Source organism: Cnephaeus nilssonii (assembly GCF_951640355.1).
Source record: "Cnephaeus nilssonii genome assembly, chromosome: 12".
NCBI lineage: Eukaryota > Metazoa > Chordata > Mammalia > Chiroptera > Vespertilionidae > Cnephaeus > Cnephaeus nilssonii.
In genome coordinates, this window is record NC_137083.1 from 81152965 (window position 1) to 81176594 (window position 23630).

The 23630-nt window shown below is 61.0% G+C and overlaps 1 protein-coding gene and 1 pseudogene across 2 annotated transcripts in view; one reads left to right on the forward strand and one right to left on the reverse strand.

Annotated features, from left to right (window-relative positions):
* PTPRN2 (protein tyrosine phosphatase receptor type N2) overlaps positions 1-23630 on the reverse strand; it is a gene marked incomplete at both ends in the record, with an annotated part of 459743 nt that overhangs the window by 71821 nt on the left and 364292 nt on the right. Inside the window, one exon of the mRNA XM_079785821.1 lies at positions 754-948. Coding sequence (XP_079641947.1) covers positions 754-948 — 195 coding nt within the window. The remainder of the gene's footprint in view (positions 1-753; positions 949-23630) is intronic.
* LOC307108628 (aconitate hydratase, mitochondrial-like) lies at positions 19110-21486 on the forward strand (annotated as a pseudogene). The gene has a single exon. The product of its transcript is annotated as an aconitate hydratase, mitochondrial-like (transcript).

Genomic DNA, 23630 nt, shown 5'->3' on the forward strand with positions numbered 1-23630 from the left:
CAAAGCCCCTGCGGCCGCTCACCCCGAGTCCGGGCAATGAGCGGTCCAGTGAGCCGCCCGGACCCGGGCAGCGCCGCCGGGCAGGCATGGCCCAGTGCGTGTGCTCTGGCCGAACCCGCACCAGACAGGAGGCCGAGACCGGGCAGCGAGCGGACCCTGTGCCTGGAGGAGACGGCAGCGAGAAGGGCTGAGTTCTGAACGTCTCTCTTAATAAAACTTGGGTTAATTATGTGCCGGCGGCAGGACACAGCCACGGCACGCGTGTCCCGCTGAGGATGACACGGCTGGGGGCCGGCGGGACAGGGAGCAGGTCCACCCTGCAGAGGCCAGCTGGCGTGTCCTTACGGAGACTGCCCGGCCCGTGGGCCTCCTGCCAGGGCTGAGCCCTGCGCCCTCCCCTCCGGCCAGTGTCCCTTTGAGTCATGAGCAGCCTGCGAGGACATTCACTTACCCAGAAGGCGCTGGGCAGACACTGGGGGAGGGACAAGTGCGGTCTGTCAGTTGGAGTAAGGAACGCAGCGCACAGTAGGCGCTAATGCATGCCACCCCACCCCGATGACCTGCAGCACCTCCCGGCAGGAGCAGGGCACCAGGTCACACTGCCACTCACTCAGAGGCCCCAGCTGAGGAGCCCGCCGTGGGCCACACCCTGCTCACCGGCTGCGCAGCCAGCTGGGTGCTCCCGAGCCACTGCCACGATGCGACAGGACGCACAGGCGGGGAGGGCGGGGTCGGAGCGGGTGCGGGCCTTACCAGGACCATGTGGCCGGTGGAGATGTCCATGTTGGGCAGCGCCGGCTCCTCGGACCAGGACGAGGTGCTGCTCCGCGCGGGAGGGCTGGGCATCGGCCCGTCACTGAACTGCGAGGACACGCTGTTGATGCGCGACCCGGGCGGGGCCTCCGGGCGGTCAGCGGTGCGCACGGCCATGCGCTGGCGACAGAGCTCCTGGGAGACAGTGGGAGACGCAGGGTCAGTGCCACCTGGGCCGTAGCCTCCCAGCCCGTTCACCCCCTGCTCCTCCTCAGAGCCCAGTGCGGGCCGGGAGCTCACCCTGTGACCCAACACACACACACACACACACACACACACACACACACACACTGCACAGACCCCCCCACTGCACAGACCCCCCCTACACACAGTGCATAGACTCCCCCACACTGCACAGATTCCCCCACTGCACAGATCCCCCCACTGCACAGACCCCCGCCACACTGCACAGACCCCCCACACTGCACAGACCCCACCACACTGCACAGACCCCCCCCTACACACAGTGCATAGACTCCCCCCCACTGCACAGATCCCCCCACTGCACAGACCCCGCCACACTGCACAGACCCCCGCCACACTGCACAGACCCCCCACACTGCACAGACCCCCACCACACTGCACAGACCCCCCCTACACACAGTGCATAGACCCCCCCACACTGCACAGATCCCCCCACACACAGTGCACAGACCCCGCCACACTGCACAGACCCCCCCCAATGCACAGACCCCCACCACACTGCAGAGACCCCCCCACACTGCACAGACCCCCCACACTGCACAGACCCCCCCACACTGCACAGATCCCACACACACACAGTGCACAGACCCCGCCACACTGCACAGACCCACCACACTGCACAGATCCCCCCACACAGTGCACAGACCCCCCCACTGCACAGATCCCCCCACTGCACAGATCCCCCCACACAGTGCACAGACCCCCCACACTGCACAGACCCCCCCACACTGCACAGACCCCCCCACACTGCACAGATCTCCCCACTGCACAGATCCCTCCACTGCACAGACCCCCCCACACTGCACAGATCCCTACACACACAGTGCACAGACCCCCCCCACACTGCACAGATCCCCCCACTGCACAGACCCACCACACTGCACAGATCCCCAACACACAGTGCACAGACCCCCCACACTGCACAGATCCCCCCACTGCACAGACCCCCCCCACACTGCACAGATCCCCCCTACACTGCACAGACCCCCGCTACACACAGTGCACAGACTACACTCACACACAGCACAGACCACACAGATACACCCCCCAGATACTCACATACCTACACGCACACACAGATTCACACACAGAGCTATATACACATACACAATGCACAAACCAGAGAGATGCACCCCCCCAGATAATCACACTGCACATACACAGATTCACACACAGAGCTATATACACGTAACAATGCACCAACCAGAGAGATGCACGCACCCCCAGATAATCACACTGCACACACACAGATTCACACACAGAGCTATATACACGTAACAATGCACCAACCAGAGAGATGCACGCACCCCCAGATAATCACACTGCACATACACAGATTCACACACAGAGCTATATACACATAACAATGCACCAACCAGAGAGATGCACGCACCCCCAGATAATCACACTGCACACACACAGATTCACACACAGAGCTATATACACATAACAATGCACCAACCAGAGAGATGCACCCCCCCAGATAATCACACTGCACACACACAGATTCACACACAGAGCTATATACACATAACAATGCACCAACCAGAGAGATGCACGCACCCCCAGATAATCACACTGCACACACACAGATTCGGGAACGGGGCCGCCCCAGCGCGGTGGTCACCCCGACGAGCCTCACAACCCGCTTCGTGCGGACGCCTTCCTTTCCTGTTGGGACGTGGCCGGGGGCGGAAGGGGGGCGGTTTACATTGTGGACTGAGATATGGAAACTGGTCCCAAGTCGGGGTGTTCAGGAAAAACACACAATTCTCTTTGGGTCTTCCCTCCCCCCAAACGGATAAAAGCCCGCACAGGAGAGTGAGTACAGGCGCGGGGGAAGGACCCTGCACAGCTGACGGGAAAGCTTGCTTTTCCAACTCGACGACAAAAGACAGCGTCCGGCGTTTAAGGGAAATCTCAGGGTGGGGCCCGAGAGGCGCCAGTCAGCTCACTCCGTGTCTCGTCCGCAGGTGACACCCTAACACGCCATGGCCGGGAGGACGTGCTCAGATCCGCGGGCCACTAGGCGAGTGCCCAGCGCGTCTCCATACCACAGGGCCTTCCGAAGCTTTCTAACATGGTGACGTGAATTCCCTGTTCTGCCCGGGGAAGGCGTCACGTGACTGGGGCCGTCAAAGTTAATCTCTACCAAGAAAAGGTTAAGTGCCCTGCAGGTTTGGCACATGCCTAGGTTGCGGGCTTTCCGTGTCCAATGACAGCGTGGTCATTCACAATGTGGGCTTTCCGTGTCCAATGACAGCGTGGTCACTCACAATGTGGGCTTTCCGTGTCCAAGGACAGCGTGGTCACCCGCAGGGCGGGCTTTCCGTGTCCAAGGACAGCGTGGTCACCCGCAGGGCGGGCTTTCCGTGTCCAAGGACAGCGTGGTCACCCACAATGTGGGCTTTCCGTGTCCAATGACAGCGTGGTCACTCACAATGTGGGCTTTCCGTGTCCAATGACAGCGTGGTCACTCACAATGTGGGCTTTCCATGTCCAAGGACAGCGTGGTCACCCGCAGGGCGGGCTTTCCGTGTCCAAGGACAGCGTGGTCACCCGCACGGCGGGCTTTCCGTGTCCAAAGACAGCGTGGTCACTCACAATGTGGGCTTTCCTTGTCCAAGGACAGCGTGGTCACCCACAATGTGGGATTTCTGTGTCCAAGGACAGCGTGGTCACCCGCACGGCGGGCTTTCCGTGTCCAAGAACAGCGTGGTCACCCGCAATGTGGGCTTTCTGTGTCCAAGGACAGCGTGGTCACTCACAATGTGGGCTTTCCATGTCCAAGGACAGCGTGGCCACTCACACGGCGGGCTTTCCGTGTCCAAGGACAGCGTGGTCACCCACAATGTGGGCTTTCTGGGTGCAAGGACAGCGTGGTCACTCACATGGCGGGCTTTCCGTGTCCAAGGACAGCGTGGTCACCCGCAATGTGGGATTTCTGTGTCCAAGGACAGCGTGGTCACTCACACGGCGGGCTTTCCGTGTCCAAGGACAGCGTGGTCACCCACAATGTGGGCTTTCTGGGTGCAAGGACGTGGTTTGCACCTGCGTGCAGCCCAGCTGCTCCTCGGGCTGGGGGTTCAGGGCTGAGCTTTCCTGGGACCGCATGAGAACCAGGTGTCTCCAGGCCGGGCTGCAGGCACCCAAGGTGGGAAGACGCCGCAGGCGGCCGTGCCCTGGGCCACCCCGGTGGCAGGGCTCCCGCTGCCTCGTCGCCCTAGTCTGGGATGTGGGAAGGGACAGCACACGCATCCTTGTCGGAGGCAGTGGCACGAGCATGGTGCAGGCACAGAGAGGCGGCGGCAACCGCTCCCTGCGTGCTGGGAGCCGACACAGCGCCACTCAGGAAAGCGGTCCTGAGTCCCCGCGAGGCCCTCGCATGCACAGAGAAGCCACTGCCTTCGCGGGGTCCGGTGGGGGACGGCCACCGCGGGGAGTGACTGTGCGGGAGCAGAAGGGGGTTCAGCCAGAGGAAGCTTTGGGTGACAGACAGACCCACACGTGGGCTCAGCCAGCACCCGCGTCCCTTCAACGGCTCTGCTGGGCCGCCTCTGTCCCCCGCAGACCCCACCCCATGAGAGCGGCGGTGCTTGGGCCGGGTCCTTGGCCAACCTGGGCGCCTCTCCTGACACGGAGGTCACAGGTCATCTGAGGTCATGGGGTCACTCCCACCAGGAGGCTGACCAAGTCTGTTTTCTTTCCTCATCCCAGTGCCTACTGTTTTTCAATCCTCACCTGAGGATGCTTTTTCCCAATGATGCTGAGAGAGAGACAGAGGCAGAGAAGCATCGCTGTGAGAGATACGCAGCGACTGTTGCCTCCCGCCCACACCAGACCGGACCGGGATCGAACCTGTGACCCTTCGGTGTGCAGGCTGATGTTGCAACCACTGAGCACTGGCCCGGGCCCAAGTGCCTGCTCTGCAGGAGGGAGAAGGCCAATGTGTGAGGGCAATACCCTCCCCCACAAACACCCGTTGTCCCCAGAGTGTGGAGGGGCGAGCACTTATTTTTGGCCACAGCACGACGTGTCTCCAGGACGCTTTCCCCGGAGATCGCCGCCTCAGGCCGCCCAGCGCTGCCGCCCGTGCCTGCTCTGCGCTCCTGCCGCGTCGGATGTGCCGGGTGCGGAGGAAGCTGGGAGGACCGGGTGAGGGAAGGGCATGCCCCACGGGGAGACGGCAGCCTGGCAGGTCCCTCCACGGAGCAGCGTCCACGAGCGGCGGCTCCTCGGGAGGCAGGTGCTCGGGAGCCATCCGTGTCTCCGGATCAGGAAACCCACTGTCCGTGGAGGGAAAACTGCCCCAAGAGACTCAGGTCCGCACCGCCGACCAAGGGCCAAAGGCAGGCCGGCGCCCAGGGCGTCTGGTCTGCTTCCCGGCTCCGCCACCACAGCTCTGCGGCTTTGACTCAGTTCTGTCGTCTGTCAAGTGGGACGATGTCCACCGCTGCACGAGTGCAGGGGTTTGGAGGGTGATGTGGGGACACCCGACAGTGCCGGGCGCAGGGAATGCACGGCACTGGGCTGGGCCGAGGCTCCCGGGGTCTCCGGGGGAGACAGGAGCAGGTGACAGGCGGCCTGGGCGAAGCCCCGCTCCCTCCGCTCCCCGCAGGCGGCGGCTCCCAGCCAGCCGAGCCCTCAGTCCTGGGCAGGAGACTCTCTCCCGGGGCAGTGGGGTGTGCAGGAAGAGCAGAGCAGCCGGTTTGCCGTCCCCGGATGTACATGCTCCATCACAGAAGAACCAGACACGTGGCGTTTGTGCCGCGTTGTTAAAAATACCCACACGGCATATTGCTTGTCAAGAACGGAAACCAGGGGCCTGCTCTGCGGTACAGACTCCCCACCAGGAAAGTGCCAGAACCGAGCTCTGCGGCCCTCGGGCTGCCTCCAGCAAGTGCAGCCCCGCGGCACCGGCCCGCCCACCCCGGCACCCGGCCGCTCCCCCAGCACGCGGCACAGGATTGGCTTAAGCCCAGACGCCTCCCATTTTCAGAGTGAGGATTCAGACTGAGAAGCAGGGTCACCCCCACGACACAGACCCCCCACGATGCAGGCCCCCCAGGGCGCAGCCTCCCCCACGCAGCTGCAGCCTCATTTCCCTGTGAGATGCCGCTTCCCTCCGCGCCCAGCCGGCCGGGCCCTCTGCAGAGCCGGCCTGCCGTTCAGCACGTCCTGCAAAACGAGTTGGATAGGATTCTGGGGGCAGAGATCCATCCGGACACAGAATGCTAACGTCTCTTCCCAAACCTCCGAGTGCCAGGGACTGCGGAGCGGGCTCCCTCTGAGAGAAAAGGCCTGTCGTTCCGAACGCGTGGAAGAAAGACCAAGACGACAAAGGCGACGAGCAGGCGCGCAGGGCCGGGGCGCACAGAAGGGCGGCCGTCATTAGTGGTCACAGGGAACGGAGGCCGCCGCAAAGGCCGAGGAAGGAAGCGGTTCATTGGAGGGCGGGGCGGGGCGGGCAAGGCCATTCCCTTGCAGCCGTAAACCTGAAGGCATCTAAAGGGACGGCCGCCTGGGCGGGGACCATCGCCCGCTCCAAGGGCACCCCGAGTTCGGCAAAGCTGCAAAGCCCGCACCGGCCGGCAGCCCCGCGGACAGTCTGCATGGTGTCTGCATGTTTGGCTTGAGGCAGACACCACGGAGGAGGAAGTCTGAAATGGCGCAGGTTACGCTGCTGCGGTGACTGAGGCCCTGCTGTGGCCACCGGGACACGGATGTTTAACACACGCAACCTTCTACACCGACTGATCGCAATGAAGTGAAGTCTCAGAAGGCACGTGCGGGGGAAAGCAGGGGAGCAGCGGGGCCGATTGCCAACGTCCCAAGGGATCACCCTCCTTGTCCTCCGCGGTGTCAATCAGGCCGATTGTCATAGAAGCAGATTCCAGAAGGAGCCGTTCCCAGGCGGGGCCAGAGTGGCCACTGGGAGCAGAGCGGAGCTTACGCTGCGGTTTGGGCGAGTCATTCTGCACAAACATCCTCGCTGCAAACAGCTCCTCTGGTCGGTGTGGCTGTGGGAACGACGGGGCGTGTGCCAGGAGGCCCTGTCCTGGGCCTGGGTGCATCCTTACCAGAGGCTGGGGCCACAGGGCCACGGCCATTCCTGGGTGGGAAGCAGGAACCCTCCATCCTCTGCCCACAGAAGTCGAAGCCACACCCGTCCTGGGGCGAGCCTGGGCCTGACCTGGGCAGAGCGGCGCTGTCCCGGAGGGGCTCGCCCACAGCCCGTCTCACCAAGTGTCCCATGGGCTTCTCAGTGGTACCTGGGTAACATTTAAACCGGACTGCGGGATAGCACACACACATGTGCAGAAATGAACGCACACACATGCACGAGTGCATACAGATGTGCATTCACACATGCACGGCCATGCACACACAGCCATGCATGCACACACATGCACATGGACACACATGCACATGGTCATACACATGGGCACACACATGGGCATGCACATGGGCACACACACAAGCACACACACGGACATGCACACAGGCATACATGTATACACAGGCACACATACATACACGACACACATACATGCACACAGGCACACACATGGACACCCAGGCACACATGCATGCACACAGACACGCACATGGACACACACAGGCACACACACTGACACACACACAAGCACACATGCATGCACAGTGACTCCTACGCCGGTGAGAACTTGTCCAGGGCCGCTGCGTTCTGACCTTCCCTCGGGGCCCTCGTGCGACTCTTCACCTGACGCCCTAATGGCCACCCTGGCTGCACCCACAGGCCCGCGGCGGGTGCGCAGCTGCTTCCTGCCAAGTGCTGCGTCCGAAACCCCTTCAGAAGCCAGGGAGCAGCCCCGCGGTGAACACTGTTTGCCAAGCAGTGGTGAGTAATTTTCCCCATTTTGCAAGATGTTTTCTCAAAATAAAGCTTAACGATACAGACACATTTTAACGAACAGAAGGGAAAGCAATTTTCCACACTCTTCCCCCCCCCCCCCCCCCAGGACTCTGAGGAGTCTGCAGCGGGAGAGAGGGTACCACCCCGCCCGCTCTGCACCCGCCCTGCACGCCCTCGCCTCCGTCCTGAGAGCAGCGCTGTCCTGTCCCCTGCGGTCAGCTCAGCGACTCTGCCTCCCCAACCTGAGAACAGACATTGTTTGGCTCTTTGCCATCATCCCAGTACCGAGCACAGGACGGAGGCTGTAGTCAGCGCCGCCCGCTGGGCACAGTGGCAGCCGTGGACCTGGGTGCTGCCGGCGTCTCCGGCTTCCTTCTCAGCCCAGGCTGCCGTCACCTGGAGCCCCGGCGACGGCTCCAAAGTGTCATCTCGCCACCCAGGTTCCGGGTGCGCAGAAACCAGCTGTGCTGTTGGCGTCTGCCTCAGGGTGAGGCTCCGAAGGAGGCTTATTCAGTTCAGCTCCGCACACTGTGCCGCTGGGCCTCCCAGACCAGCTGGGGCCCACGGAGGCCAAGGGCACAGCAAGGACACGCGTTCTCTTCGCTTCCACTGCCCCTGAGGAGCGTCGGGTGGTCCCGGGCAGAGTTATCAGAACAGAAGCAGCGTCTTCCTTCTCCCGGCCCGCGGGCAGCACGGGCTCTGCCATTACCCCAAGGCTTTGGGGAAGCTGGGGTTCAGCGCCCGGGGAGCGTGTCTAACATTTCTGGCTGCTTCCTGTGTGAGGTCTCAGTGGCAGCCCCAAGGACCCCCAACAGGCCCAGCGGTGGGACCCCAACTTCCTGGGCTCCTGCGGCTGATGGCTCACCTGAGGTTAAGCCTCTAGCGTTCCCCCAAAGTCAGAGACACCCTCGAAGTTCAGGGAGGCAACTCGGCCCCTGAGCCACGCCTTTCCTCCCAGCGCGGCGGCCACCGGCCTGCACCTCGAGCGCGCGGCCGCTTCTCCGAGAGCCTTTGTCCCTCTGGGTCCCTTCTGGCTCAGAAGGCGAGGAATGACCGTCACCTGTCATCGCCGCCGCTCCCTGTTAACGCCACAGGCTCACATTTACCTACAGCTCCCGGAGCCCGGCTGTTCACAGGTGGGAGGTCGCAGGCCGTGGCTGTCGAGTTCTGGTGGCTTCCTCCTGCCCAGCAAGTCTCCTGCTGCTCACTCGGTTCAATGCATCGACTGGTTCCACCGAGCACCGTGCAGATCTGGCCTCGCAGGGAATTGGGGTGGGGGGACAGGACAGGGGGCGCAGAAACCCAAGGGTGCCTCGGGCAGTGCCGATGAACCAGGGGCTCCACATACAAGACGGGTGATGGAGAGGGACCTCAGGTGTGAAAGGTAAGACAAGGGCAGCAGGACAGGGCCCTGGAGCCGAGGGGTGGTCCTGGCCGGGCAGGGTGTGCAGAGGGGGTGGTCCTGGCCGGGCAGGGTGTGCAGAGGGGGTGGTCCTGGCCGGGCAGGGCGGTGCAGAGGGGGTGGTCCTGGCCGGGCTAGGCGGTGCAGAGGGGGTGGTCCTGGCCGGGCAGGGCGTGCAGAGGGGGTGGTCCTGGCCGGGCAGGGCGGTGCAGAGGGGGTGGTCCTGGCCGGGCAGGGTGTGCAGAGGGGGTGGTCCTGGCCGGGCAGGGCGTGCAGAGGGGGTGGTCCTGGCCGGGCAGGGCGGTGCAGAGGGGGTGGTCCTGGCCGGGCAGGGTGTGCAGAGGGGGTGGTCCTGGCCGGGCAGGGCGGTGCAGAGGGGGTGGTCCTGGCCGGGCAGGGTGTGCAGAGGGGGTGGTCCTGGCCGGGCAGGGCGCGCAGAGGGGGTGGTCCTGGCCGGGCAGGGCGGTGCAGAGGGGGTGGTCCTGGCTGGGCAGGGTGGTGCAGAGGGGGTGGTCCTGGCTGGGCAGGGTGGTGCAGAGGGGGTGGTCCTGGCTGGGCAGGGCGGTGCAGAGGGGGTGGTCCTGGCCGGGCAGGGTGGTGCAGAGGGGGTGGTCCTGGCTGGGCAGGGTGTGCAGAGGGGGTGGTGTGGTCCTGGCTGGGCGGTGCAGAGGGGGTGGTCCTGGCCGGGCTGGAAGGTGCAGAGGGGGTGGTCCTGGCCGGGCAGGGTGTGCAGAGGGGGTGGTCCTGGCTGGGCAGGGCGGTGCAGAGGGGGTGGTCCTGGCCGGGTAGGGTGGTGCAGAGGGGGTGGTCCTGGCCGGGCAGGGGGGTGCAGAGGGGGTGGTCTGCAGGTGGCAGGTGGGGTGATCCAGTGACAGAGTGGGGGTGGGGCAGCCTGCACAAAGGTGCAGACACAAGGGCACAGGGTGCTGCAGGCGGTGAGGACCCGGCCAGAGGTCCCTCCTCCAGCGTAGCCTCTGCCTAATTAAGGCAAAGGGCAGGGCCCAAGGGCGAGGTCCGGCCCGGGTGCGGGGGTTGGGGGAGGTCCCCAAGCAGCTGCCTCTGCGTTACCAGAAACCGCATGTCATTTTGGGGCCCAATGATTCCATCTGAAGCGGGTTTGATGGAACGGGCCGGGGTTCTGGGGGCTCGGCCCGCTGCGGCACGCAGTCACCTCTGGTCCGTGAAGTGTGCCCATGGCCCCTGCGCTGGCCGGGAGGGTGGCTGCGCTCCGCAGAGGGCTGGGAGGCGAGCTGGGGGCGGAGCACCTGCAGTGGAGCGGGTCCCAGGGGGACCAGACCACTTGGGAGGCCCAGGGGGCCGGGCGGGGTGGAGGGGATGACAACGGGTGTTGATTTGAAACCTGTGGACTGGAAGCCGGGTGGGCGGGGGTGGGGGGAGCTGGGAGCAGGACAGACAGGCCACAGGCGGCAAAGGAAGCGTCTGACGGCACCTGACAGAGAGCCTGGTGCTCTGGTTCCCTCGGGTTTCACGGCCCAGGTCACCTGCCCTGGACTCAGGATTTTATGTTTAACCCTCACCGAGGGCATTCCCGTTGGTTTTAGGGAGAGTGGAAGAGAAAGACAGAGAGAAACACATCCACTGGCCGCCTCCTGCACGAGGCAACCAGGACCCGGGCCATGGAGGAGCCTGCCACCGAGGCACGTGCCCTGATTGGAGTCGAACCCACAACCTTTTGGTGCACAGACGATGCTCCAACCAACGGAGCCGCTGGCCAGGGCTCTCCCCGTGTTTTTATTCCCGAGAATGCGGAGAGGCCGGGAGGGAGCCCCCGCCATGCAGCCACGTGGCTGTGGCTCTGACCCCCCCCCCCCCCCCCCCGCCGCCGCGCCGCTTTGTTTCCCAGACACACCTGCTCTGTCCCTCCCGCTCAAGGGCGCCGCGGCTCCGGCGGAAGGCTGTGCTCCGCAGCCTCCTGGAAACTGTGACCCAGGAATAGGCTTCCGGCTTATTTATCCACCTCATTGTCTTTACAAAAAATGAAAACGAGAAAATACACATAGAACAACTCCAACCCTTTTACACAACCAGAGGACTTAAGTCCTGTGTGTGTTAATCCTAGAACCTACCCCATAAGCCCTTTTAATTGATTTGCAACAAAATATCATCAAGTCAATCGCAGCCTGAGCTTCGTGCCCACATTCCTCAGACGCCGCTCGGAACCCCGCATCTCAGGACGTGGGCCTTGCTTTCTAACAGCAATGCCCGGGCCTCTTCCTTTCCCTGCTCTCCAAAGAATCTGGCACACGGACACGCACAGACACGCCCAGACACGCCGGACGCCTGGTTCCGCTGGCGGCGTTGCTGTTTGTATTGAAAACCTCCGAGAGGAGGCTTTTGCACAACCGACACCATCCCAGGGAGGTGGTTTGTCCGAACGTCTCATTCTCCTAAGGAGACAGAGCAGCCAGGATCCCCGCCTCAGTTATCGGCAATCCTCCCGGAGAGGAGGCCCCAGCGGGGAGTTCAATGTTCTAGCAACAAAGTTTAAGGGCAGCTAATGAATGGGGAAGAGAAACCCTATTAAGTAGCTTTCTAATAAGGTAACACAGTGGTGACTGCTACATCCCCGAAGGAATGACTGATGCTGACGGACTTCCCTCATCGCAGAGAGACCCCGGAGAAGCTGCCGCCTGTGCCTGGAATTCTGTCCGTCCCTCTCCGATCTGGGTTCAGCCTCCTCCGGGCGCTTCTCCGCCTCCTTGGCCTAAACCTCAGCTCTGAGAACACTGCTCTGTCTTTTGCCCCAAACGCACGCTTCTGGCTTCATGGGCTCTGTCTCCCCGACGCCCTGCCTCTGGCTCTCTCCCTCTGAGCATCTCAGTCACCTCCTCCGGGAAGCCCTTCTTGACCACCCCAGGCTCCCCTTGCTCCATCATGGCTCTGCTTGTCTCGACCGCCACACTTATCACAGTTTCATGAACTGCTGGTTCACAAACGCGATTCTTTTCATCAGGAGAAATAAGCGTCTGGAAAGAGACCTGCTGGGCCGTTCTAAGTCCCTCCAGGCGAGCCCTGGGCTATGTAGATGCAGGCGTGGGCACTGCCCAGCACGTGTGTGGGCTACAGGCAGAGCTCCAATGCCGCTGCCGCCTGGGTGGGAAGGAGGGTGCAGGTTGCAGGGCCGAGAGCCCAGAGAACTCCAGGTAGAAGGGTGTCAAGGTCAAGTGATGCCAAGGTCAGCCTCATCCCTGGGCAGGGTACGGCCAGGCCCGTGGGACCACACTGCACCTGTCTGCTGGCCAGGCTCATGCGCGTCAATGTCCCTCGTGGGACACTGGGAGCCACGGTCCCTGCTGCCTTTCCTGGTCTGACTGTGCTCCTGCATGTCCCGGGGGGCTCGAGCTGTCACCCTCATTCCACCCCTCCCGTGTCTCTCACTGTTACTTACGCCCAAGCACGTGCTGTGCCAGGAGGCGGCCCAGGAGGCATTTCTGTGCAGAGAGCGGCCCTCCAGTGCCAGTCAAGGGCTCATGCTGAAGTGGAGGCCGGTGTCTCTGGTGCGGTACCCCGTGCCCGTCTGCTGGCTGTTCACAGCTGCCAGCCCCTGCTGCCCCTGGAGACTTCACCGGCCGTGCAGGCGGCCTGCAGGCAGGAGGCTCCCCTCCCGGGGAGGGCGGGGGCTGGAGAGGTTGGAGATGAGCTTCGTCTCCTTCCTGGGTCTGCTGTACTCCGGGGGCCTCCATCTCCCACCCTCAGCCCAGGTACCCGCCCTCCACAGTCCCCCCCCACCGTCTACGCCCCTGCTGAATCTACTCTCCCCTTGCTCCTCTCACCCTTCCCCAACGCCCATGCCTGGCCTGCTCGGAGCACCGCTCCCCCAAGAGCTCCAGGCTGCACCCTCAGGGTGACACGAGAGCCACCCTCCCCGGCGGGCGGTGGTGACAGAAGACGACCTGGACTCCATCTGCAGCCTCTGGCCCTCCCGCGGGGGCACAGACCTGCAGGGCACAGACCCGCGGGGGCACAGATCCCGGGGGCACAGATCCCTGGGGCACAGATCCCTGGGGGCACAGATCCCTGGGGGCACAGACCTGCGGGGGCACAGACCCGTGGGGACACACATCCCTGGGGGCACAGATCCCTGGGGGCACAGACCCGCGGGGGCACAGACCCGTGGGGACACACATCCCTGGGGGCACAGACCCGCGGGGGCACAGATCCCTGGGGCACAGATCCCTGGGGCACAGATCCCTGGGGGCACAGATCCCTGGGGGCACAGACCCGCGGGGGCACAGACCCGCAGGGGCACAGACCCGCGGGGGCACAGACCCGTGGGGACACACATCCCTGGGGGCACAGACCCGCGGGGGCACAGATCCCTGGGGCACAGATCCCTGGGGCACAGATCCCTGGGGGCACAGATCCCTGGGGGCACAGACCCGCGGGGGCACAGACCCGCGGGGGCACAGACCCGCGGGGTTTGCTGACCTTGGTCCCTCCTCCAACCCCTTCCTCAGAGCGCCTCCGGCACTGGGCAGGCTGGGCTCCGTCCTCCCTGGGGCCCCTTGTTTTGCAGAGGAGGCGCCCTCTGTCTGAATCAGGGCCCCAGGAGGGAGCCCGTGTGAGGTGGACGGACACACCTGGGAGGGGAGGACCTGAGCGCCTGGGACCCCCACACACGCCGGCTCCACAGCGGAATCGAGAGTTGAGACGCCTGACACTCCCATGGCCTGGACTGACCTCCAGGGGCCCAGCGAGGAGCACAAAGCTCTCCCTTGGACTTGGCGGGTGAGAGTGGGGGACGCAGAGGGGCCTGGCCCGAGCTGGGGGCCCCGTGAGCTCAGCACTCAGAAGGAAAGGCAGTTAAAGAGGAAAGTGCAGCAGGAAGTGCGGACGCAGAGACCAGACGACGGGTTGGGGGCTGGACACCCCACCCACTGGGTTCCTTCAGCGCAGGAGAGCGGCGCCTCAGGGCCCCGGGGACGCACTTGGTCCTGAGCTCAGAGCCTCAGGGGAGAGGGCCCCGCCTGGACCTGTCCCGGTGCGGGGGGCCAGGGGACCTCGGTGGTCCTGATTGGGCTCCGCTGCCGCCAGCGGGGAGGCCAGCACAGCCGCCCGCCCCCGGGAGTGGACAGGTGACCAGTGCTGGCTTTCAGAGCGCCTGGTGGACGTGGCCAGTGGGCACGGTGACCGGCGTGGGGCGGGAGCCTCCCGGGTGCAGGTGGGTCTGAGAGAGCGCGGCCGCAGGCGTTTGCTGGGTAAACGACGGGAGGTGGCGCCTTCCTCAGCGCCCACCTGCCCACTTCTGAGCCAGTGAGGACGCCTTCTTCCCTCCCGAGAGAACCCGGGGCCATGGAGGCCAAGCTGACGCTCCCTCCCTCCCAAAGCCACTTCCTGTCCTTCCTCGTGAAACTGTTTCCAGTGAAAGCAGGCCTGCCCGGGCTGCCGAACGGAGCACACAGCCATGACTTCAGACCAGCCGCCCGCACCGTGGGCAGCTCAGGCCCCGTCCGCCGTCTTCGTCTTCCAAACAGCGGGGGCCTGCTGCCTTCGGTGAGCCTGCCCTGAGCGCCCCGTCTCTTCAGGAGGGGCTGCCCTCACCTCCTGTGGGGCACATCTGCGTGATGCTCCAGACTCCGCCTCCACTAGCCGTTCCCCCGCCTCCCCGGGCGGGAGCTGTGTGCTGAGAAACCGCGCAGCACAGAAACCAGCGGCAGCCTGAGGCCCTGCTTTGGGGACGGCAGTGTGAAAGTGCAGGTTATGGGAACATCACACTGAACGCGCGCCTTCCCGAAAACAGTCCCACTCCGGCGGGAGGCGTCTGGAGACACCTCGGCTCGCTCCACGGCCGGCCGGCAGCCACCGCAGCCGACATGCAGACACGCGGGCTCTGCGATCACGTCCTTTGCTCTCCTCGTGGCCAAGGCCGTGGGTTCCCTGAGGAGCCCGGGCACGGAGTCAGCGCCCGTGTCAGCACAGCGACGTCCCGCTGTGTTTGGGGTCTCTGGGCGCAGGGAGCCGTGGCGAGCCCTCACCCCCGGGGCCTGGCGTCGATTCGCAGAAGCGAGGCGCTCACTTGCAGAACCACATGGGTCCTTGGACGTCTCAGGACACTCCACCTACGACAGCAGCGCCGCCCTCGGCTGACTCGCAGGAGTGGGAGGAAATGTCCTCTCCTGGCTGCTCAGGGCGCCCTTCCGTTTGTGAGGACAGATTTGCTTATTGGGTATTTGCAAAAGAAAGGATTTTGACCCAAAGGTTTAAGTAGAAAGCAAAGGAACGCCATTCTGAGACCGCAGCTGACCAAGGGAACCGGGACGTCCTGCCCTCTCGCCACCTCTGTGCCGACTGGTTACACTCACCACCTGGGAAACGCAGGCCCTTCACGTGGAGCCAGGACCATCAGCCGTGTACCCGTCCTGCCTGTGGGAGCCCAGCTGGCCCTCGCCGGGTGCACCGGCTCACAGGGGCATCGGCCTGAGCGGGAGCACCCGACCGGCAGCACCCCACTGGCAATGCACTGGTGTGCGCTGAGTGGCTGTTTACCGGTGTCCCGTCGCCCAAACGCCTGCTCTCCTGGGGCGGGACCCAAGGCCTCCCGGTGACGGACACCCGCCGCTGCTGTGCGGTAAACACAGACCAGAACGCGAGATCCGCAGGAGACCCAGGCTTGGGGGCCGGCGAGCCCGGAACTTGTGCTTCGAGGTGATCAGAGCCTCCAGGACCTGGTGCCGCATCAGAGCCCGGACAGCACCGGAAGGAGAGGCCTTCTCACACCAGCTCCACTCGGCCAGCGGCACAGGCGCACGCCACGTGGCGTGCATGAGGGCACGGCACACCAATAGCACCCTTCTTTGGTGCCTGTGCACTACTCTCAGTGAGCATATGTGTAAATGTACACATGCATGTACACACATAGACAGCCAATCCTCGAACAACATGGGTTTCCACGGCAGGGTCCACTTCACGTGGATTTTTTTCAGTAAATACGGTAAATGTATTTTCTCTTCTGTACGATCTTCTTAGCAGCACTTTCTCTTCTCTAGCTTACTTTACTGTAAGAATACAGTGTGTGACACACAGCACACAAAGCGTGTGCTGACTGTTGTGGGTAAGGCTCTTGGCAGCAGCGGGCTCTTAGTCATTAAGGTTTTGGGGTCAAAGCAAAACACAGATTTCTGTCTGCATGGGGTTGGGAGTCTTGTTACTCAAGGCCAGCTGTATACATTATAAGACTAGAGGCCCGGTGTACGAAATTCATGCACGGGGTGGGGGCGGGTGTCCCTCAGCCCAGGCTGCATCCTCTCCAATCTGGGACCCTTCAAGCGATGTCCGACCACCAGGATCGGGCCTAAACAGGCAGACGGACATCCCTCTCACAATCCAGGACTGCTGGCTCCCAACCACTCGCCTGCCTGCCAGCCTGATCACCCCCTAACCTCTCCCCTGCCAGCCTGATCAATGCCTAACTGCTCCCCTGCTGGGCCGATTGCCCCTAACTGCCCTCCCTTGCTGGTCCAGTCACCCCTAACTGCCCTCCCTTGCCAGCCTGGTCACCCCTAACTGCCCTCCCTTGCTGGCCTGGTCATGCCTAACTGCCCTCCCCTGCCAGCCTGGTCGCCTCCAACTGCCCTCCCCTGTAGGCCTGGTCACTCCTAACTGCCCTCCCCTGCAGGCATGGTCCCTCCCAACTGCCCTCCCCTGCAGGCCTGGTCTCTCCCAACTGCCCTCCCCTGTAGGCCTGCCCTCCCCTGCTGGCCCGGTTCCCCTAACTGCCCTCCCCTGCCAGCCTGGTCACCCCCAACTGCCCTTCCCTGCTGGCCTTGTCACCCCCAACTGCTTTTCCCTGCTGGCCTGGTCCTCCCCAACTGCCCTCCCCTGCAGGCCTGGTTCCCCTCAACTGCCCTCCCCTGCAGGCCTGGCCCCCCCAACTGTCCTCCCCTGCTGGCCTGGTCACCCCTAACTTCCCTTCCTTGCCAGCCTGGTCACTCCTAACTGCCCTCCCCTTCAGGCCTGATCACCCCTAACTGCCCTCCCCTATAGGCCTGGTCCCTCCCAACTGCCCTCCCCTGCTGGCCTGATTGCCCACAACTGCCCTCCCCTGCTGGCCATCTTGTGGCGGCCATCTTGTGTCTACATGGGGGTGGCTATCTTTGACAACATGGGGGCAGCCATCTTGTGTGTTGGATTGATGGTCAATTTGCATATTATATATTTGCTTTATTATATAGGATGATGTGCCAATTTGGGGGGAAAAGAAAATAAAGAAGTTGGCTGTTTTTGATAATGAAGTACAAATGTAATCCAAATAGATTATGTTTTATATATTTAGAAGAAAAAATAACACTTACTAAAACAGTGGAGGAAAGTTTGGTGGCAGTATTTCATTAAAAAAAATGATCTTTAAAAACAGATTCCAGTTCTAAGAGTTAGTGTGCCCAGTTCTTCCAAGTGTGAACAAGGTAAGCAAAGACGGATTCTCCAGTGGCACCGTGCGTCTTGTTAAGTGTCCAAGTGTAAGCGCTCATCAAGAAAGACGTGGTTTTCTCAGAGGTAAAGCAAGTGAAGTATCACGCGTTCACAGCCAGCCACGAGCGCTTTCAAATCCGAGTCTGTCTATAAAGACTTCTATTTTGAGGAAGGAAAATGTCATAACAAGTTTGCGTGATAATCTAACGATACAAAGTATGGGTGGCCCCTGAGCCCCACGCCTCGCCCCTGTGCTGGGGGACGTCACTACAGCGGTCCCTCAGTGTTTGTGGGGTGGTTTCAGCCGCCCCCAATCCTGAGCTCAGGTCCCTCCCATAAAACGGCCCCAAACAGTGGCCGCAGTCTGCGCTCTCAGCCCCGGGTCCCCAGCCTAGAACAGGAAGTGCAGTTTCCGCCAGGGCTGGTGGAATCAGCAGATGTGTAACCTGGGGCACGGGCGACTGTAGGCATTTCTACTGCAAAAGACCCACGTGTCAGTGGGTTCCCGCAGGTCGAGGGACAGCTGGGCTCACAGCTTTGAAACACTTTTAAGCCAAGTGCATGGGTCACACGGGAGCAGGCCCACCAGCACACAGGTTCCGCGCAGATTGCCTGTGACCACGGGACGGATGCCAGGAGGCGTGCATTGGGGCGAGGGGGACGGATGCGTCCGGAAGGCAGCATGCGGGCTGCCCTGGGAAGTGTCTGCGGTGGCGCTGCCACTGTGCTCTCTGTGGGGACACGTGGGTCCCCCGACTCTCCAGGAAGAAGGGGCCATCCACACAGAGGTCAGAGGTCAGGTGCCGTCCTCAGAAATAGCCCTTGCCCTCACTTGGAGGCCTGTGCAGCGCGTTCTGCAGAAGGACGCCGGCTCTTTCCTTTAAAGAATCTTGGTACCTGGCTGGTGGCTCAATGGTTAGAGCGCTGGCCAGTGTACCAGAGGGTCTCAGGTTTGATTCCTGGTCAAGGGCATGTACCTGGAGTGCATGTGGGAGGCAACCGATCAACATCTCTCTCTCTCTAAAAAATATCATATCCTTGGGTGAGGATAAACAACAACAAAAAAATCACTTCATGTTCCGACACTAACTACCATTCTATCATTCTTAGGGCACTGACTTCTAACCTAACCAACACCATCATCTTTTTCTCTTTCAGAAACTTCGTAAAATGTATCCAGTGACTCCATCACACCCCATGGAATAAAGCAGACTATTAACCTGTTCCATCTCCCTGGGAACCCGTGACGAGAGAGACGATGAGGTTCATCCATAACTCATTTGTAGTCTCGCATTAGCCAGCGCAAAAGTCAGTGATTTACAAATACAGCACTGAGACGCCACCTCATCTTGGTCAGTGCACAACATGGCGCCTTACAGCCTCCTATGACCCGGCTGCAGAAAGCCCTGGGTGTGCGGCCGGACCATGTGGCCTCAGTCCTGTGCCAACGGGCCAAGGTGGCCATGAGCCACTCGTACCCAATGATGACGCCCACCATGACCTGCTAGAGAAGAACATCGACATTGTTTGCAAACGCCTGAACTGGCCTCTGAGCCTCTCCGAGAAGCTTGTATATGGACACCTGGGTGACCCAGCCAATCAGGAGATCGAGCGGGGCAAGACGTACCTGTGGCTGCGGCCGGACCGTGTGGCCAGGCAGGACACCCGGCCCAGATGGCCATGCTGCAGTTCATCAGCAGTGGGCTGCCCAAGGTGGCCGTGCCGTCCACCGTCCACTGCGACCATCTGATCGAGGCCCAGGTCGGGGTGAGAAAGACCTTCTTCGGGCCAAGGACATAAACCAGGAAATGTATAATTTCCTGGCAACTGCAAGTGCCAAGTATGGCGTGGGCTTCTCTGGCCTGGCTCTGGAATCATTCACCAGATCATTCTGGAAGACTATGCATATCCTGGGGCTCTTCTGATGGGCACTGATCCCATACCCCCAATGGCGGGGGCCTGGGGGCCATCTGCATTGGAGTCGGGGTGCTGATGCAGTGGACGTCATGGCTGGGATTCCCTGGGAGCTGAAGTGCCCCAAGGTGATTGGTGTGAAGCTGATGGGCTCACGCTCCGGTTGGACTCACCCAAAGGTGTGACCTTAAAGGAGGCAGGAATCCTCGCAGTGAAAGGTGGCACGGGCGCTACTGTGGAGTCCCATGGACCTGGCATGGCGACCATCTGCAACATGGGCGCAGAAATCGGGGCCACACTTCAGCGTTTCCTTACAACCACAGAACGAAGACTCAGCTGAACAAGACAGGCTGGACGGACATTGCCAGCCTAGCTGAGGAGTTCAAGGGTCACCGGTACCTGACCCTGGCTGCCATTGTGACCAAGTGATTGAAATTAACCTTAATGAGCTGAAGCCACTCATCAACGGGCCCTTCACCCCTGACCGGCTCCCTCTGTGGCATAAGTGGGCGCTGTGGCCGAGAAGGAAGGCTGGCCTGTGGACATCAGAGTGGCTCTGATCGGCAGCTGCACCAACTCCAGCTATGAGGATATGGGACGTTCAGCAGCTGTGGCCAAGCAGGCGCTGGCTCACGGACTCAAGTACAAGTCCCAGTTCACCATCACACCCAGCTCGGAGCAGATCCCCGCCACCACTGAGCGGGACAGCTCTGCACAGGTCCTGAGGGATGTGGGCAGCATGGTTCTGGCCAATGCCTGTGGCCTCTGCATTGGCCAGTGGGACAGAAAGGACATCAAGAAGGGGGAGAAGAACACAATCGTCATCTCCTACAACAGGAACTTCACGGGTCGCAATGACGTGAACCCTGAGACCCATGCCTTCGTCACATCCCCAGAGATTGTCACAGCCCTGGCCATTGCTGGCACCCTCAAGTTCAACCCAGAGACTGACTTCCTGGCAGGCAAGGATGGCAAGAAGTTCAAGCTGGAGGCTCCAGATGCGGATGAGCTTCCCCACATGAATTTCGATTTTGGCCCTGGGCAGGACACCTACCAGCACCCTCCCAAGGATGGCAGTGGGCAGTGGGTAGCTGTGAGCCCCACCAGCCCGCGTCTGCAGCTCCTTGAGCCTTGTGACAAATGGAATGACAAAGACCTGGAGGCCCTTCAAATCCTTATCAAGGTCAAAGGGAAGTGTACCACTGAGCACATCTCAGCTGCTGGCCCCTGGCTCACGTTCCATGGGCACCTGGACAACATCTCCACCATCGTGCTCATTGGTGCCATCGACATTGAAAATGCAAGGCCGTCACCCAGGAGATTGGTCCTGTCCCCGACACTGCCCGCTACTGTAAGAAACATGGCGTCCGGTGGGTGTGATTGGAGATGAGAACTATGGCGAGGGCTCAAGCCGGGAGCATGACGTGAACCCCGAGGGGGTCGGGCCATCATCACCAAGAGCTTCGCCAGGATCCACGAAACCAACCTGAAGAAGCAGGGCCTGCTGCCCCTCACCTTCGCCGACCTAGCCGACTACAACAAGATTCACCCCAGGACCAGCTGACCATCAGGGCCTGAAGGGCTTTGCCCCTGGCAAGCCCCTGAAATGCATCATCAAGCACCCCAGCGGGACCCAGGCGGCCGTCCTCCTGCACCACGCCTGCACGAGAGCCAGATGGAGTGGTTCCGCGCTGGCAGTGCCCTCGGCAGAATGAGGAGCTGCAGCAGCAGGTCCCGCCCGCCCTCAGACTCAGCGCCAGTGTCACCGCGGAGTGCTGCATGTCACCAGAAGCAGATCCCACCCGACCCACCCGGCTTCCTGCACTGAGAAGGCATGGCCAGGCCTCCTGCCCGCCCGCCCTCAGCCCAGGAGCAGCCATGGTGGGAGGGTTGCTGCCTGCCTTCCCGGTTTTAGTTTGGTTCAGATCCTGAGCACCCCCATACAGCGGTATTTATTTTTGATGACAAGACTCCCATCTAAAGTTTCTCTCCTGTCTGATCATTTCACTGGTGGCTGAAGGATTTTAAAGAACCTTTTGATCTTGCAAGGAAAATGAGAATCCACATTCAGTGACTGTTAAAAAAAATAAAAAAGGAAGCATTGAGGCAATAAGATATTTTTTCCTGAAATTATTGTTTTAGGTTTGCAATATATTTTTTAAAACTTCTCAGACACATCTTGAAACTTGACGGGGTCTCAATGCAGCAGCAGAACCCCACGAGTCATGGATCCTGAGGAACACCTGCTCCCGGCACATGCAAACCCCTCCATGCGTGGGCTCTACCACCGGCCCTTGAAAAACTCGATCTGAATTGCTCGGGTCCAAGTAAACTTGGATAGAAAACAGCATTTTAAAAATCCTCACCCAAGGATATGTGTTTAATTTTAGAGAGAGAGAAACATTGATCAATTGTATCCCGTACCCACCGCAACCAAAGATCAAACCTGGAACTTTGGCATGTGTCCTGACTGGGAATCGAACCGGCAACATTTTGGTGTATAGGATGACACTTCAACCAACTGAGCCACCGGGCCAGGGCAGGAAATAGTATTTTAAAAAAAAATTTATTGGTTGCTTTTAGAGAGAGAGAAACATTGATTTGTCGTTCCACTTATTTATGCATTCATTGGTGGAATCTTGTATGTGCCCTGAGCGGGGATTGGACCCACAATCTTGGTATATCTAACCAACTGAGCCACCTGGCCAGGGCCAAAACAGTATTTTTGATTCAAGTTTGTGAATCTGTGGATTTGGAGGGCTGACTGTTTTAGGCCATCCTATCTAATAACAGACAAATATGCAAATTGACCATACCTCCGACACACCCACAAGCCACACCCGCCATCCAATCAGAGCGAGTATGCAAATTAACCCAAACCAAGATGGCTACAGCCACAGAGAGCAAGGTTTCCTAGGTAACAGAGGAAGCCAAGCTTTCCACCTGCCCTTGCCATGCCTAAGCCTCCACTGAAGCTACAAAGTTTCAATTATAGAAGGTAAACAAATTCAAACAAATGGCGGCAGAATGGAGCTTGAGAGAGCAGGCCAGGGTTGCCACTGGCAACAGGGGAAGCAAAGCTTTCCGCACACCCTGGCCGGGCCCACCCGCTTAAGGCAACAAAGTTTCAATTATAACCCCAACACAAATGGCTACGGGCCTCGGAGGGAGCCCCAGGCTTGGCCCCGCTCCAGGCTACAAAGTTTCAATTGTAGAAGGAAAATAAATTCCAGATACCAGGGCCTCCGCTTGCATTGCCAGGGGGCATGGCCCGCCTGCAAACCACCACAGGCCCCTCGCTCAGGCCGCCCCACACCCCAAGGGAACCCCCACCTGATCCGGGACGCCCTTCAGGGCAAACCAGCTGGCCCCCACCCCTGTACCAGGCTTCTATCCTATCTAATAAAAGAGTACTATGCAGATTGATCATCACTGCAACACACAATATAGCTGCCCCCATGTGGTCAAAGATCCTGCCCCCATGTGGACACAAGATGACCACCACAAGATGGCCAGCAGGAGAGGGCAGTTGGGAGGCACCCGGCCTGCAAGTTGAGAAGGACCAGGCCTGCAAGGGAGGGCAGTTGGAGGTGATCAACCCTGCAGGAGAGGGCAGTTAGGGGTAACCAGGCCGGCAGAGGAGGGAAGTTGGGGGCAAACAGGCTGGCAGCAGAGTGGTTAGAGGGTTATCAGGCTGGCAGGCAGAAGCAGTTAGGGGCAATCAGGAAGGCAGGCAGGCAAGCAGTTGGGAGCCAGCAGTCCTGGATTGTGAGAGGGATGTCCGACTGCCCGTTTAGGCCCGATCCCACCAGGATCGGGCCTAAACGGGCAGTCGGACATCCCTCGAGGGGTCCCAGATTGGGGAGGGTACAGGCTGGGCTGAGGGACAACCCCCTTCTGTGCACGAATTTCGTGCACCGGGCCTCTAGTCATCTATATAATAAAAGCATAATATGCTAATTAGACCAGAAA